The 16,715-nt window shown below is 40.1% G+C and overlaps 1 protein-coding gene across 1 annotated transcript in view; it reads right to left on the bottom strand.

The window, feature by feature from the left end:
- The window catches only part of CAMK4 (calcium/calmodulin dependent protein kinase IV), a 168,870-nt gene that overhangs the window by 42,528 nt on the left and 109,627 nt on the right, over positions 1-16,715 (bottom strand). Inside the window, exon 5 of the mRNA XM_069880486.1 lies at positions 11,858-11,930. Coding sequence (XP_069736587.1) covers positions 11,858-11,930 — 73 coding nt within the window. The remainder of the gene's footprint in view (positions 1-11,857; positions 11,931-16,715) is intronic.

Below are 16,715 nucleotides of genomic sequence, written 5' to 3'. Positions count from 1 at the left end.
TTACTACAATACAATTGCAAATATCTCCCATGTGCTCCTGAAACACAGTCAAGGATCACACCAGCTCCATGCATGGTTGAGTCTGCTGCTTCCTGCAAAGTATTAGCAGAGACAGAGAAAAGGCAGGCTTAGCCCCAAGTTTCAAAAGGAAGCAGACCTGTATTATGGCTAAACAGGAGGTCCTTTGCAGAATCCTACTTTCAAATTTAGCTGAGCAGCCTGAACACCCCCATCAACAGCATTTATGACAGCCCAGTGTAGGAGAGCAGCAGCCTCACATGCAAACCAGCCCAAAACCGCATAGGGCTGGAAATGGTTATTTAATATTCAAAAATATTATAATGGGGCCCATCCTTGCTGCAAGTTTCAGTGACCACACAGGTGTTTAAAGGCAAAATATATAAGATTTTGTCTTTGCATTGGCTTCTCTGCATGTTACTCTATTTTTCTTTGCACTATCTGATTAGAGAACTCAGAGTTTACTAAAGACTAGAACTTTTGATTATATTTGCAAATTTACTGATTTCTTTTGACTGGTTTGTCCTTTTGGACAACCACACAATTATTGCAGGGAGCTGTGCTTGCACAGAAGATCAGATAGATCCTTCAAAATAGTGAGATAATTGCCTAATTTGTTTTTTATCTAAACCAACAAAACTAGGCTTATCTTCACGTTTGATATACCGATAAGTGACTCCATACTTTCTGAAGTAAGCACTACCAAGACTTCAATTTCTGAACAGAAACTGAATCATTGTCCACTCTTCCAAACATGTTTAACCCTTCGGAGAAGACAGGCCTCTCTTTTACATTTCCTCCTCATCAGTTTTGCCACTGATGCTTCATGACCAATGTGTCCTGTCCCAGACAGGTTACCAGGAGCATGAAGAATAACTCTGTGTTGTTAGAGAGAACCACAGCCCCTTTTCTTTTGCTTATGTCACATAAGCAGCTGCAGTGTTTTACTACATTTGAACAACATATACATGGCACTCATTACAGAGGCACTGAAAGCAGCCTGCTGTGCTGCAATACCCAGTGTGGTTCATCATGACAGAGATCATTTTAACTGCTGGAGTATGAGCTAACACTCACCTGAGCTACAGCAGCCCATCCTGCCTGCTCCTCCACCCTGCAAGACCCCAAAGCTGAGTACAGAGTACATTTCATCACTGTTCTGCATTGTTTGGAGAGCAGGATTTGGGGAAAGCATCCATTGTGCAGGGAAATCACCTCTCCAGCAATCCCTGCAGAGAAAGCAAAGATGCCAGCAGGCCACAACTGTGCACACCTACACTGGCATCCACACAAGGAGAGAAAGGATAGGAACCTCACTCTCCTTGTGCATGGTGGCAGTGGGACTCCTGCAAACCAAATGCAGAAACAGTGGCCAAGTGCTGGAAACACTTGCCACCAAGTAACTGTCAGCTTGCATCTGGTAGGGAGCTGCAGTGCTTTGGCTGCAGCAGTTTGCTTGTTGATTCTCCTGACTTTGGATTTCCAATATGAAATGAGGTCAGAGGGAGGTTCTCAGAAGTGAAAACAAGGACTGAGATGAAGACAGTAGGAAAGAGAAAAGCTATTTCCACAGATCTGCTCTTTAGGACGTTAGTAGCATCATACTTATGCTCACTGTAGGAGAGGCTCCAGGTGTGAGACCATCTGAAGAACCTGAATGTGCACAAGTCCATGAGACCTGATGAGATGCATCCATGTGTCCTGAGGGAACTGGCAGATTCATATTTGAGAAGTTATAACAGTCCAGTGAAGTTCTCACTGACCAGAAAAGGGGAAACATAATTCCCAATTTTAGAAAAATGTAAAGTAGAAGACCCAGGGAACTACAGGCCAGTCGGTCTCACCTCTGTACCTGGCAAGATCATGGAGCAGATCCTCCTGGATCTGCTGAGGCACATAGAAAATAAGGAGGTGGTTGGCGACAACCAAGATGACTTCACTAAGGTCAAATTGTGCCTGATAAATTTGGAGGTGTTCTACAATGGGTCTACAACATTGGTGGATAAGGGAAGAGTAACTAACACCATCTACCAGGACTTGTGCAAAGCATTCACCACTGTCCTGCATGTTATTCTTGTTTCTAAACTGGAGAGACATGGATTTGACAGATGGACCACTGGTGGATAAGGAATTGTCTGGGTGGTCGCACTCAAAGAGTTCTGCTCAGTGGTTCAGTGTCCTAGTGGAGACTGGTGACAAGTGATGATCCGCAGGGGTCACTATTGGGACTGGTGTTGAACATCTTCATTGGAGACATGGACAGTGGGATTCAATGCACCCTTAGCAAGACTGCCGATGACACCAAGTTTAGTGGTGCAGTCTACACACTGGAGGGAAGGGATGCCATCAAGAGGGACCTCAATAGACTTAAGAGGTGGGCTTGTGCAAACTTCATAATGTTCAACATGGCCAAGTGCAAGGTCCTGCACCTGAGTCGGGGCAAGCACAATTACAGGCTGGGTGGAAAATGGATTGAGAGCAGCCCTGAAGAGAAGGACTTGGGAGTGCTGGTGGATGAGAAGCTCCACATGAGCCAGCAATGTGCCCTTGCAGCCCAGAAAGCCGGGCATATCCTCGGCTGCACCAAAAGAAATGTGAACAGCAGGGTGAAGAAGGGGATTCTGCCCCTCTACTCTGCTCTCGTGAGACCTTATCTGGAGTCATGCATTCAGTTCTAGAGTCCTCAGCACAGGAAGGACATCGCTTTGTTAGAGCAAGTACAGAAGAGTGTCACAAAGATGACCAGAGGGCTGGAGCACCTCCTACGTGAGGGCAGGCTGACAGAGTTGGGCTTATTTAACCTAGAGAAGGCTCCAGGGAGACCTTATAGCAACCTTTAAGTCCTAAAAGGAGACCTACAGGAAGGCTGGGGAGGGGCTCTTTATTAGGGATTGCAGTGATTGGACGAGGGGCAAACCTTTAAAGCTGAAAAAGGAGAAATTTAGATTAGATATTAGGAAAATTTTTTTTTTCCTGTGTGAGTGGTGAGGGACCCAGGGAAGTCATGTATGCCCCATCCTTCGTGGAGTTCAAGGCCACTTTGGATGAGAACAAGTGGTCAGGAAGAGAAAAGAGATGGTTTTAGTTCTGTCACCAAGGGAAAGACTACAACACAAGATGCACCTTCAATATACATCTGAAAGCTTATGTGGTGCTTAAATTAAAGGCACTTCAATGAAGCACGCTTTCAGGAAGAGAGAACTTTTATTTATGAGAGATGTGGAGCTGCAAAATTTCTAGTTTGTGAGTTTATTCAATTATACATACTTTCAGACAGTCACTTGCGCAAACTTATTCTGGAGTGTTGTAAGTGTGCAGAAAACCATCTGACTTCATTGTTAGCAACAATCTTCCATAATACATCTTAGTATATCATAATGTAGTTTCAAATTAAATCTTGATTTTTTAAAATTAAAGACATAATAATTTTTTGGGTTTAAAACTTATGAATTTTTTATTGCATGCCTTAGAAGTTCTTCATAAGAACATGAAAACATGTACCGATGTGTCACATAGAAAGATACAAGAGCATTAGTCATGTAGTCAGATGCAGAAAAAGGGACCAACTTGCAGCCCTGATGGTACCAACCCCCTACAGTTGCTCTACAGCTTCACTATTCACTTATCCTAGAGTTTGGATTCTCAGACACAGGAGCCTAGGAAAGCCTCAACTGAAAAGGAGGAGTTTGTGTAATCTAAAGATACTCCCTGGTTTTGTTGGCATTTATTGAGAAACATTAAAAATGGAGATAAAGGAGTTCAGAAAGCAAGTTGCACATAGTCAGCAAACTAGTATGAGAACATCATGTAATACTGGTCACAGAGAGACATAAAAAGAATGAGGAAAGAGTAAAAGAAATAGGAGAAAATCAAACTCATTACAAGTAAGACAACTCAGACAAATAAGGAATCTTGAGGGAACGAGTAAGGAATCTTGTTTCACTTGTGCTGTTAGAGCCACAGAAATGGAGCCACTTATCTGAAACGAGGACTGATAAATTATTACACAGCCTGTTTAAGAGTGATCAATGTCAGTCCATCTTAGCTCATACCAACTCTTTGGCAGGCCAGGAATCTCCCCTGAAGATGGCAAAAATTCTTTCAGCATTTTTTCAAACCATAAGCACAGAGATGTAGAAAAGTTTCCATATGATCTAATGAAAAAATGCAATTTTGTAAATAGCCATTCTGCGGAAAGCCTGCTATTTAGTCAGTTTGGTACTATGAAACAGAAGACTAAAAAGTGCACAAAGCTGTAACAGTAGTATTGAGCAGTCTTTTTGCAAATACCTTTAATTTCACAGTTTCACTCCCAGTTTACTTCGACATATTTTTCTCCCTACCGTGATCACAGAGGCAGGAACAGCAAGGCACACGGGACAAGCCTGTCTTCCCTTAGGTTTGCAGACATGGCAGGCTTGGGGGAGAGAATAACACAGCCTGTGGATGGAGTCAGCTGAAGAAAGGGGCCTCCAGCAAATATTCCTGGAGACAAAGCAGTGACTTCTCCAAAGGCGCTGCTACACTGCACCAGTTCCTTGGGCAAGTAATTTGCTGCAGGGACTGTAGTAGCTGGTCCTGTACTCTTGCTAGTGTCTGTGCTGGGGACAGAGGGAGGCTTCTCACACACAGATGTATTCAGGCTCTTCTCATTACACTAAGTTCTCTAGAAGTCATTAAACCTCTATATTTTTCCTTCAGCCTTAGAGAAATTGTGGGGCATTAATGTAATGTTTAACTAGATGCCTTTCAGTCCTTAGAGCAATAAGCAGTGCAGTATTTGTCCACACAGTCATCTATTCACCAAGGTCGCACAGTTTGCATGAGGAGCAGCAGTCACTGGTAAGAACCCTGTAGCACCAGTTAGTACTTCTATATCTATCCATACATAGCTGAGTTGTTTTCTATTTCAGTATTTCCCCTAGGGCAATTTCTGAGGCAAGACCTCCTTAGCATCCAGTGGCATCTGCCATGAACCCTTAGTGCCACTTTCTGTAGCATCCAATGCTATTTTTCTACTGCCCCTACACAACTGTGAGAGGCTCTCGGGATGCTTTAGGAGCTTGTCCAGCCAGAAGCTCCCATGCCTGCCAGGATCCTACAGGAACGTGTATATTTTGCAGATAGAGACTGTACAATATTTATGTTCCATAAGGACAGATATTTGTCCTTGCTTAATGGTTTGCACAATATGTACAATAAAACCAATAATTTAAAAAAGGAACATTAGCAGGATAAAGTCTGAGACAAAAGCAGTCTATTTCCTTTACTTTTGCTATATGAATGGCCACCACTGTGCTCGGTAACGTATAGATGACATATGGGTGGCTCTGAAGCCAAGACTCAAACTCATGCCCAGTGTCTGCACAGTGCCTGTTTTCTGTGCCAGGCCAATCCTCCTGTCGGAGAACCTTCACACCAAATGGGAACCCTCTAACGGTGAAGGCCAGGCTATCACCAAAAGATGCTCCAAAGATCAATTAATCAGGCAGACAGGCAGAGCCTTTGGTCTGGGTCAACATGCTCCTGATGCAGTATTTCCAACAGCCAATGTTATAAACAAAGATACAGACCAACCGCCTGTCTGCACGAGAAGGATGGGGAGCAGGTCAAATCGTTGAGTCTTTAATCACTTCTTAGACAACAACTTATAAATGTCTGTCTTAGAATAAGAATCAAGTGCAGGCACTGGCTCAAAAAAAAGTAGCATCTGACACTTTGTGGTGTGCTTTAAGTTAAAATGAGAGTTAATTAATCACTTTAATTGCTATTTCCAAATATTTTTCAAAAGTAATACTGCAGCTACTTGATTCCAAAATGAGAGAAGAACACCTTACACAGATGAAGGCATAACCTAACATGATAACTTAACAAATACGATGCTGACTTTTTTCTGCACTGGACATTAGTTGCAATATAGTAGATCTGCAACATGATCATTATTGCTTGTTCCATTTCCTCTATTAGAGATAATAGCAACTACAATTCCCTCATTTCCTTATTGCTGATGGCAGCATTGCCAGACTTTTCACTGCAAATCTTCTTTTCTCTGTGTATTGCAAAACCAGCTTGGCACTCAGCTTAAAATAGGTCTCCAAAAATGTTTCTGACAGAATAATTCTGAAACAAGGTGGAGTAATAAAACCCACTCTATTTCTAACAATTTGAATAAAACCTTAACAAGGAAGTTATAAATCTGTTTTATGACAAACAAGAAAAACAGATGAATGTAAGCTAGCAAAATGATGAATCTACTCATTCAAAATGTCCTCACCCTCTAAACAGATTGTCTTATGTATGAAGCCATTTGTTACTTTATACTGCTTCAGAAACACGATATTTAGGACACAACTACGTTCCTCGCACAGGCAGTGGCAGCACTTCAGTGGGTTTTTTACATAAATTGACACTTTACCTACTTGCTTATTTCTTTTTGACAGCGATGTGCTAGAAAGGTCTCACTGGGACACTCACGAAACCCTTGTTAAAAAGTTGTCACCAAATGGATGAAAAGGCCAAGATGATTTCCTGGCTTCCACGGAGTCATTTCTGTATGTGATGTGTAAAATCACCCCTCTGCAAGAGGATTCACCTTCAAACCTCAAAATCAAACTTTGAAGAAATAAACGCTTTGTGTCTGGAATAGATCAAATGGCAGCTATTTAATTAAAAAAGCCAAACAAACAAAACACCAAAACAACAACGAACAATGCCTTAGGATGGAAACTGTTACTTCTCCCTGCAAGTCATTAAGTTGTATACCACATATATGGCCACAGTCACGGTTCAGAGTCAAGGCAAGGATGCATATGATCGTCCTGTAAAACACAGCTTGATATAAATCCACTCATTGGTCCTACCTGCCTTCACTGACTGTGATCATAAGAAGGTATATGCAAGCAACCAAAAGTCCTCTTCCGTTATTTCATTTCTGTCTGACAATCTGCCTTGATATATAGTGTTTATAATGCATGAGTCACCTTTTTTTTATGGATGTTGTTTTTAGAAATATTAGAACCTCTTTATTCTGTAGTCTACTACAATAACTAATAATGTGGGTGTTTATGCTATGTCAGGAGGTTACAAACGTGATCACATCAGACAGTATATGCTGCTCATTATGGCAAACTAATCTCTGTATCTTTTCTCGTCCTGTGATTTGCCTACACAAATATAATTATAAACGGTAAAAATATAAGTATGTAAGTTCTCTTCCTTTGCTGTGACTTCAAGTGCACTATAAAAACATTTGCAGTAAGTTATCCCTGTTACAGGATCCCATTCAGTCACCATCTCATACCTTCCCTCAGGATAAGACTTCACAGGAAATTCAGAATACCTGTCAATCTTCCAGACTTTATTAAATCAGTCAGTATAACCAGTATATCCGCTGTGATGTTCCTTGTATTGATTTGCATATCAAAGAAATGATGCTCTGAGAGTTTTTGACAGTTGCCTTACTTACAGATCCATCTTCAGGCCAGATATTTCATTACAACTCATGACTTACAAATGTTGTATAGTCCATAATAATTACAACTACTGTCATGTTGAGCTTACATCTAAGTATATGTAGTTTTGTCACATCCACAAAACTAGTTTAATAGAAGTAGACAAAACTGCCATTATGATGGCTTACATAGTAGAACATGTTCTTCAGAACATCTGTTTGATCAATCATGTATGAGCTAGGTAAGCTCCTTTGAAGTCAAGATGCAACACAAAAGAAAGCAATTCTGTTGTGTTACTTCTTTAACTGAGATGGAAACATATTGTGTATTTATATATGGGCATGCAGGAGACAGACAAAACGTACCGTGTTGCCACATGACACAGAAAAAGGCAGGCAACCCACTGAGGAACCACTTTGGGGCACAGCCTTGATGGGAAGCAGAGACAAACGCATCAGCCATAAAACTGGCCAGCAGGGCTGATGTTGAACCTGCGTGCTCTCTTCCCCACCCCAATTCCAATTCCTTTAGAATAATCAGGAATTCAGAAAACAGCACGCATGGCAACTATTTTCATGTACTTTGTCTAGAGAATATAACCATGCAACTATGCATTTATGTCCTTGAATACAGAGAAGCCACTTGGATGAAGTGAATGTTATTAAAATTTCCTAGGTCAGAGATGCAGAAGGTTTTACACACTGTATTACTTTTTATTTTCAGAAAACAAAATGTCTTTCAATTAAGCAAAAAATTTATCAAAGAACACTAATAATTTTCAATGATTTAATAAATGACAGAGCCCAATTTTTAATTAGAGCTTTACATCTATTTTAGTAAATTTATTTTAATGAAATGCAGATGTTCTTAGTATAATTTTCAAATTGCTCTTAGATTTATGTATGACATGCTTACATGTCGTGTATATATGCAAATCTCTTATACAATTAAATATAATTTCAGCTAGGCATTTAACTAGAAATGGGTAAAACCAAGTAGATTTCTGCACAATTTTGCAAAGCTTCATATGTGCAGTTTGTGCAAGGCCTACTGACACAAGCCATGCACATGTTTTTAACATGAATTTCTTGACATTAGTAATTTTTCTGAGGATGCTGATGTCTCCTCTATTAAAATGGACATCCTTAGCAAGATATTCTAAAGAGAGGAAGTCAGCGTTCTTCAATTTCTACAATCACCCATGATATTACATACAGTATTCCCAATTTTTTTTACTATTTTACACAGGTCTTTACACTGTGTTGTAACACCTAGGCATCCCTGTAATACTCTTTCATTGAATTCAGCTTCATTTTCTACAGAACTGAGCCCCAGGTTACTTTGCTACTTGTCTCAATATACCAACTTTTCTTAACAGTGTCCTTTTTTAGGCCTGGCTAAGTATGTATTGATAACAAAATGCATTTGCTTTGTTTAGAATTTCTTTGACATTTACACCTTGGCTAAGTTCATCTTGTAGCTGATGGCTAAAAGTAAAATCCATCAGTTGCCAGTAGCTCTAGCAAGCACTAACTGTATGTACAGAAAAAATGAAACTTTATTTAATAATGTCTATTTTCTTTGAATTCTACACCCCCCACCCCCAACTATTTTAATCAATTCTCTTCGATCTCAGCCAGTCTGTAAAAAAACGGTTACTTCATCTGGTCTAAGCTCTAATTGTTAGACATACCAGTGCCTAAGGGTCTGTAAAACATATTTGCAAGCCTCACATTTGCAATAGGTTCTTGCCGACTATCATACAGCTCATTATCAGACAGATCAAAGTTCACTGAAATGAACAGAAACCTTTAATCTAGATTCTCCCTTTCAAACCTGCAAGTGGCTAAGTGCCCTCCATCTTTGCAATCATAGCTGAGAATTCAGTGTGCTCCCTGGGAATTTAGGCTGGCAAGGAATTGAATAGGAGTGCAGGCATACAATGAGGACTGAAGTGGCAGAAAATTGAAATAAAAAATAGAAATGAAAATGGAGGTGGTCCCATATACAGCTTCAGGAAAATGTTCCTATCTAGACAAGATAATGGCCAGTCAGAAGAAAACAACCTTATATAAAATGTGATGGGAAATCAACTTAGAGACTGCTGGATGAGTTCAAAACTACATACAGATGGTATGCAAGTAACTATCCTAGCTACAAAAAGTAAATTGTTAAAAATAATTTCAAATTTAAATAGGATGAAAATGGTAATTTAACCCTCAAGCAGAAATCTATTGCTTTGACACTACTGCAGAACAGGCAAGAAGGAACCTAGTTTATTTTTAGTGACAAATACAAGACTTTGAAAATATATATTAAAAAATACGAGTGTGATTTTCTTAAGTTTGACCAGCTAAAAAGTAGACTACTTCTACAGAAAGAACGTGGAATTGAATTTTACTAACTGACATCTCAAGAATGACTTGAACTCCATAACATCAATAACTCATTCTGCAAGGTAGGCAGTGAAGATTTGGCTCAGGACATGTCCGTGCAGAAATTCATTTATTGCACTTAATAGAAAAACTGCAATTAGAATAGCCATGCAAGAAAGCCATACTGTATACAACTGATCCTCTGAGAAAAAAAGAAAAGACAATGATGTGCTAAGAGAGGCTGGCTTCAAACACATCCCCTCTCAGGAATGAAATTCACTCTGTTCTGAGATGTTGGGTAGCAACAAAACTTCCCTTCCTGTTCAAAATAGCACAGCAGAAAAGCTGAAAAGATGAACATTGGTTTGCCCTAGTTTTGTACAAGCCTTTTATCTTATGAATGAAGTAATTTCCCAGCTTAGAGAACAATGGAAGAATAATAGAGAAGGTGAAGGTGTAGAAGAGAGAAAAAGGTAATTTGTTCCCACTAAAAGCAAATACAATCACACACTGGGAACATTGGATCAGGCGTAACCAGCAGAAAGAATATCACAGAAACAGGCAAAATGGATGTGGTGGTCTTGAAAACAATACTAGGTTCTGTTATTTTGTCTGTTCTTGGGAGGACAGATGTCTGATATATTTATGCTGCTCTGTGACTTGGAAGATAATGATTCATTTTCTGTGTGCTGCTCTGACTGCTAGCTTATTACTTGGTAAGCAGTTAGAGCAAGGCTTTCAGGTACTCACTTATTGCAAGAAACAGATATACCTAGAGTCTTCATGGGATTTTTTCTTTGAAGAGTATTAGTCTGTTTGGTTTAACAATTTCAAAGAGGAATTGAACAAAAATGTTTAGGTGCTTTTAAAATCCCACTTTACACTCTGATTTAATCCTTTCAAAGTGTCTCAAAAAACCTTTGCTAAATGAAGACATAATGCCTCCTCACATCAATGATCTGCTGTGAAGGCAGATCCATTACTATAGTATCAAAACAGCCTTTAACAAGGGATTTATAAAACAAGTAGACAGAATAGCTTAAGAGAGTTTGGTAAAGGGAAGGCTGAGTGCTCCTCTTGCTATTTCTGAAAACTGCACAGGTCAAAATGCCTACCTGGTGCCAGGAGGATATTAGTTGGCACAGTCTGCTGAAGGGATTGTACAATTATTTGCTTTTAAGAATGATCTATAGATATATTTCCTTTCATTCTGGAAAGATCACTCTTCTGCAGCACTATTTGCCAGTTTCCAACAGTAATCTTCATTCTGCTCACAAATGCCACTCTGTCAATATTAAATCCCTGATCTAACACAATAATTCAGTTGGCCTGTTAAGGTCCCAGTTTGGGAACTGCAATTTCACAGCCTTCTCAGTTTTGGCATGGATGTTCAAGTGTCAGCGGTAAGAGTGAAAGTCAATACAAACCATCCTACGCAGGGATCTTGTATAACAATCTGTAAAAATTCAGACTACTGCATGCTCATATAAAAGTCAGCTTTTTAGTATCTGTACATTCATAGTGAATCCTTTTAAGTTGAGAGGAAAAGTAATGAACTTGTTCATTCTTTTAAGGTCCCAAATAAATTACAGCGACATGCTCTGCCAGAAAAAGAATGAGAGACTACATGAGGGCTAGTGATTTCAAATTACTTTTAGGGCTAAAACAATCAGTGCTGAACTTCACAGGTTTTAGAGATTGGACAGAGCATGCACTCCACTGTAACAGATAATTTGGAACATTAAATGTATTGCTGACTGCCATCCAAAGTCACTTCTTGTCCCTCAAGTGCCACTACCTTAAAAAATTCAATACAAAATTAACTATAGGAGGGAATTTGTGTGGGCAGACTCCAGTGAACTCCGCTTCTTTCACACTTAAGTGTTTGTTGAGCTATTATCAATGGCTGGACTCTGTCATCTTAAAGGTCCTTTCCAACCAAAATCATTCTGTGAGCCTGTGATTATAGACGAGAGATTGGGTGCTAAGAACATAACGCTAAGGAATACTCACAGCAACTGCCTCCAGGATCTGTTTAACAGCATCAGCAGCATCTCGTTCACTGTAGTAGCCCTTTTCCACAATCCTACAGAGAAAGCAACAAGAGAAATTGTGTTCAGGATTTTGCATTGAGGTAAATAAACCACTCAGGCAAAACTTGCTCTTCAAAAATCAGCTATAAAACAACCAAATATAAATATGCCTGGGATACTGGAGTGCCCCTTAAAGAACAGGAAACAATCCTTTTGCCATTTAAGTTACCTTTGATTCCCAGTTAAATGGGGAACTGGAGATAAAATATTAACTTGGTAAGAAGCTTGTAATGCATACACATTCAGTTGAAAGATTCTGCAACTCTTGAAACCTCAGGGAATCGGATTTTACATTAATCTAGGTATCTTTTCAGAAGTGCTTTTTTACTTCTATATTTAATGTAAGAGTACATAATATTTGTTTGTTTGTTTATTTATTGGTCATATCTTTTGATTTTTTACCATATTCGAAGCCCAAGAAGACACAGACTGGTGTTGTCTAGAAACAGAACCTGTAGTCCCAATTATACATCTTATAAAATTATCTCCTGAATGCACACCACATGAAGCAGAACAAGAAACAAACAATGTCTGAAGTCAAAAGTTACTGGAAAGATCATCTGATTCAGGGTCCAGAAACAGATTCTGCTTGTGGCAGGAAAGGTGTCTTCCTTCCTCCTGTCTTCCCCTTTTTACAGTATCTTTTCATCACTCTCTTCCTCAAAATATCAGATTGATATTGCGCTACCTCCAATGCAACTCCTTACTGCTTTACAAAAGCTGACAGGAAAGGGGTTGGCTAATGTACCCATGAAAGACACGACTACATATCATCACAAGATTAAAGGCAGTATGAACAATGCAAAGATAATGATCTACCAGAGACAGATGTAACAAGCACGGCACTGCAGAAAAGAGTCTTCTACAGAAATTTTCCTAACCAACTGCAATTACTTCACCTTAACACTCACTGTATTCACGGATAACTAAGTCTATTTATATGGCATTGATAACAGCAAGTAATCTCTTTCAAGCAGTTCTTTTATTTCACCACGATTTCTTGGCTGCAGAATTTTTTGGCCTTATTTCCGGAAGGTTTATTTCATAGAATCCTAGAATCATAGAATAACCAGGTTGGAAGAGACCCATCGGATCATCGAGTCCAACCATTCCCATCAATCACTAACCCGTGTCCCTTAGCACCTCGTCCACCCGTCCCTTAAACCCCTCCAGGGAAGGTGACTCAACCCCCTCCCTGGGCAGCCTCTGACAGGGACCAATGACCCTTTCCATGAAATATTTTTTCCTAATGTTCAGCCTAAACCTCCCCTGGTGGAGCTTGAGGCCATTCCCTCTCGTCCTGTCCCCTGTCCCTTGGGAGAAGAGCCCAGCTCCCTCCTCTCCACAACCTCCTTTCAGGTAGTTGTAGAGAGCAATGAGGTCTCCCCTCAGCCTCCTCTTCTCCAGGCTAAACTCCCCCAGCTCTCTCAGCCGCTCCTCATAAGGCCTGTTCTCCAGCCCCCTCACCAGCTTTGTTGCTCTTCTCTGGACTCTCTCCAGAGCCTCAACATCCTTCTTGTGGTGAGGGGCCAGAACTGAACACGGGATTCGAGGAGCGGTCTCACCAGTGCCGAGTACAGAGGGAGAAGAACCTCCCTGGCCCTGCTGGTCACGCCGTTTCTGATCCAAGCCAAGATGCCATTGGCCTTCTTGGCCACCTGGGCACACTGCTGGCTCATGTTCAGTTGGCTGAATATATTTTTCATATAGCCCTTCAGCTACTATCCTATATGCACTGCTTCACCTCTAACTGGCCTGCATCTCCTTTGTATTTTTGTACCTCCAGTTCTCCCTCTGCTTTGGTCATCTTTTTAAACCATTATGGAAAGCCTTGCTTGAATTTCACCGCCACAAGAGTAAAATAAGCAAAGTTTACTCTGTGAGACATTATGTTAGGCTTTTAGTCTCAAGTTCAGAAAGAAGGCTTTGAAAAATCATAGCTTACAAAGTTAAATGCTACAATATGCTTGAAAGAAAATTCCTCCTTACCTATTTCAGCCTCTCCTCTGGTAGTTTATACAGCAAGACTTGAGCCCTAGTGATCCTCATTTGGGTCTTTGTGCCCCCAGATAAACCAGTTTGATTTCCATCTCTTTTTTAATTTGAATAAAGTATTTAGCGTCAGCCAGCAGGTCCCTGTCTTCAGCATCCATATGCATTTCTCAGAATACAGACTTCACTCTCATTCCACCTTCCTCCTTTTCCCTGCTGGTATTTTTGGTGCTAAGCTGCTCCTCCAACCATGGCACAAGAAGCATGTTAAAACAGTCCTCATTTTACAGGATAACATGTTTCACAGACATTCACATCACAATTCTTTTAGGAATACAATTTTTAGTAGGGCACAGGAGACCATAACAAAATTTCAAATTTGATAATACGGCCGTAAAGTCCAGAATTCTGCTCTGCTAGTTTAACCCTCTGCTTTCAAACCGCTAAAGATTTTGGAATATATTCCAGAATGCACTGCAGAAACAAAGCAGGCGGTGTGAGGCTGCTGCTAGGGATGTACCGCACGCAGGGCAAGCTGTCAGGAGCACACGGGGTTTAATTCCACCATCGCTCAGGCATACGTCCCCAGGGAAGGGGTCACCTTGCCCATGCCCTGAGCCAGCACACTACAACAGCTGCACGATCGCTTTGTGCTCCTGACCTCGGAAACACATGAGGCAGGAAGCAGAATTTTTTAAGGCTTCAACAGGATTCTCTGATTTTCCAACATACCTGACTAAGATCAGAGAAATATATGACACTACAGTTACAATTCAATTGACATTTCTCTCTTCACACAACAAATGTTTAATTTTACTTTATGGTAGCCCAGCATTCTTTCTGTTCTTTTTCAAACATATAAACTTGGTGGGGAAAAAAAAAAGCCCTTAAAGCAGCCTAATTCTTTGTATACTACTCCACACAACAAAATCAAAGAGAAGAGGAGCTTCCTATTAATGCCTAACCAATGGAGGAAAGGAAACTATCAATTACCTGACACCTGGAAATAGGAGAGATCCAAGACATACTCAAGACTGTCCTCCTGACCACAGAAGAACGGTCCACTCCAACTTAGATAACCATATGTTGGTACAGGTAGGATACTATTCTCATCATTTACATTTAAACACACAACAGAAGAAGCATATAGACACTAAAGATGAAGCCATTGTGATTTCACACTTTACAGTAAATAAATGCAATGAAGTGTGGGCCCATATTTCAGGACAGCAATAAAAATCAGCTTCCGAATCATTGTGCAATGTACATGATTCATCCACTGAGTTACATGTGAACAGCATGCACAGGCAAATCAATCACAGCTTATGTCACATGCAGTTAAATTTCTAGTATTTCAGAAGTCTAGACTTTTGGCTTACTGCAAATACAGACTTATCGCAAATACAAACCTAATTCTTTATTAAAAATAGGCTAGCACATAGAAAACCTAATCCTCTCTAACAATAATAAATGAAACAAAACATACTTCTGGTTAAAAATGAAGATTTATTTCTAAGGGCATTCTGCTTTAAAAGTAAAATCGAGCTATTGAGCAGTAAGGAAGTGTACTGAAGGAAGATAATCTTGTAGTTTAGGTCCTATAATAACGCTGGGAGATAATTTGCATATCTGTTTTTCACATTCTCCTTGCAGTAGTTTCCATAAGATAAATGATAGGTGTGCCAGTTTGCTTTATTATAACAATACTCCTACCTGGGACCAATGAAGTTTCTTTACGAGGATTTTTCAATTTCAGCCTGCAGATCAACAATGACTCACAGCCCTTTTTTCCACAGAGGGAAGGAAGCCTTCAGGGATGTCTTGTTTTGTTATTATGGAAGCAAACCCAATTGTTTATGGCTAGTTTACAGAGTGATCTTTAAGAAAAGCATGGATGAAGAAAGATTAAACCTTCCTCCAGAGGACAGAAAGACAGGAACAGTAACAAGGAATTAATTAAATGCTGTCTTTGATATGCAAATGAAAGAGACAGGTAGGCCAAAAGAGTGCTAGAGAGAATAAACAGGAGGATGACAGCATGGAATCTGGAAGAAAGGATACAGAAATGCTTAAAGTTAAAGGGGGAGTGGTGGGAGGGGGGAACTTGGAAAAACACTAAATTTGGTGTCACAAACATCCATAACATACAAGACAGTGCTTCAAATAGATGGTGACATTCTAGGACAAGCGAAAAACATGATGTTGATGAAATAAACTATTCTTATTGTGATCACATTTGTGTAGAATCACTTTTTCATACCTGTTTGTGCACGATTATTGAAATATGGCAGTTCAGTTGTTCACACTTGCACACGGCCAACCATATGTCTAAACTGTATATACTGATGGATGCCAAGCTACAGATCTCCTAAGACATCACCTGAAATAATCTTGCCTTTCCCAGCTCATGTGAATGTATTTGGGACAAACTGGCCCCTTTACAGAAAGAGAAGCAGGTAAGTGTTTCCCAAAGATGCTTTCTCATTCTTCTTTCCCATTAACACTGGGGTGAGGATGAAGAATCCCCTTCCTTCCTGGCAATTCTCCCTCTCTGACAAAAGGAAACCTTTTTTTTCTTTTTAAGTATTGTGTCTTCCGCTCTGAAAAGCCTAGTGCTATCAGGTAACAGGGAGCTGTCAAAAATTTAGCACTGGGAAAAAAACACCCTTAGCATCACAACACCCAGAAAGGCTGTGGAAATGATACAACAAATTCCTTGTGATCCATACTGTCTCATACACAGCAGACAGTAAACATTTGGCAGCTTCCACATGAACATTAAGCAC

This window comes from Phaenicophaeus curvirostris, chromosome Z (assembly GCF_032191515.1).
Source record: "Phaenicophaeus curvirostris isolate KB17595 chromosome Z, BPBGC_Pcur_1.0, whole genome shotgun sequence".
In the NCBI taxonomy this organism is placed as follows: Eukaryota; Metazoa; Chordata; class Aves; order Cuculiformes; family Cuculidae; genus Phaenicophaeus; species Phaenicophaeus curvirostris.
Note: the sequence above shows the minus strand (reverse complement) of the source record. Positions and strands in the feature narration are given on the sequence as shown.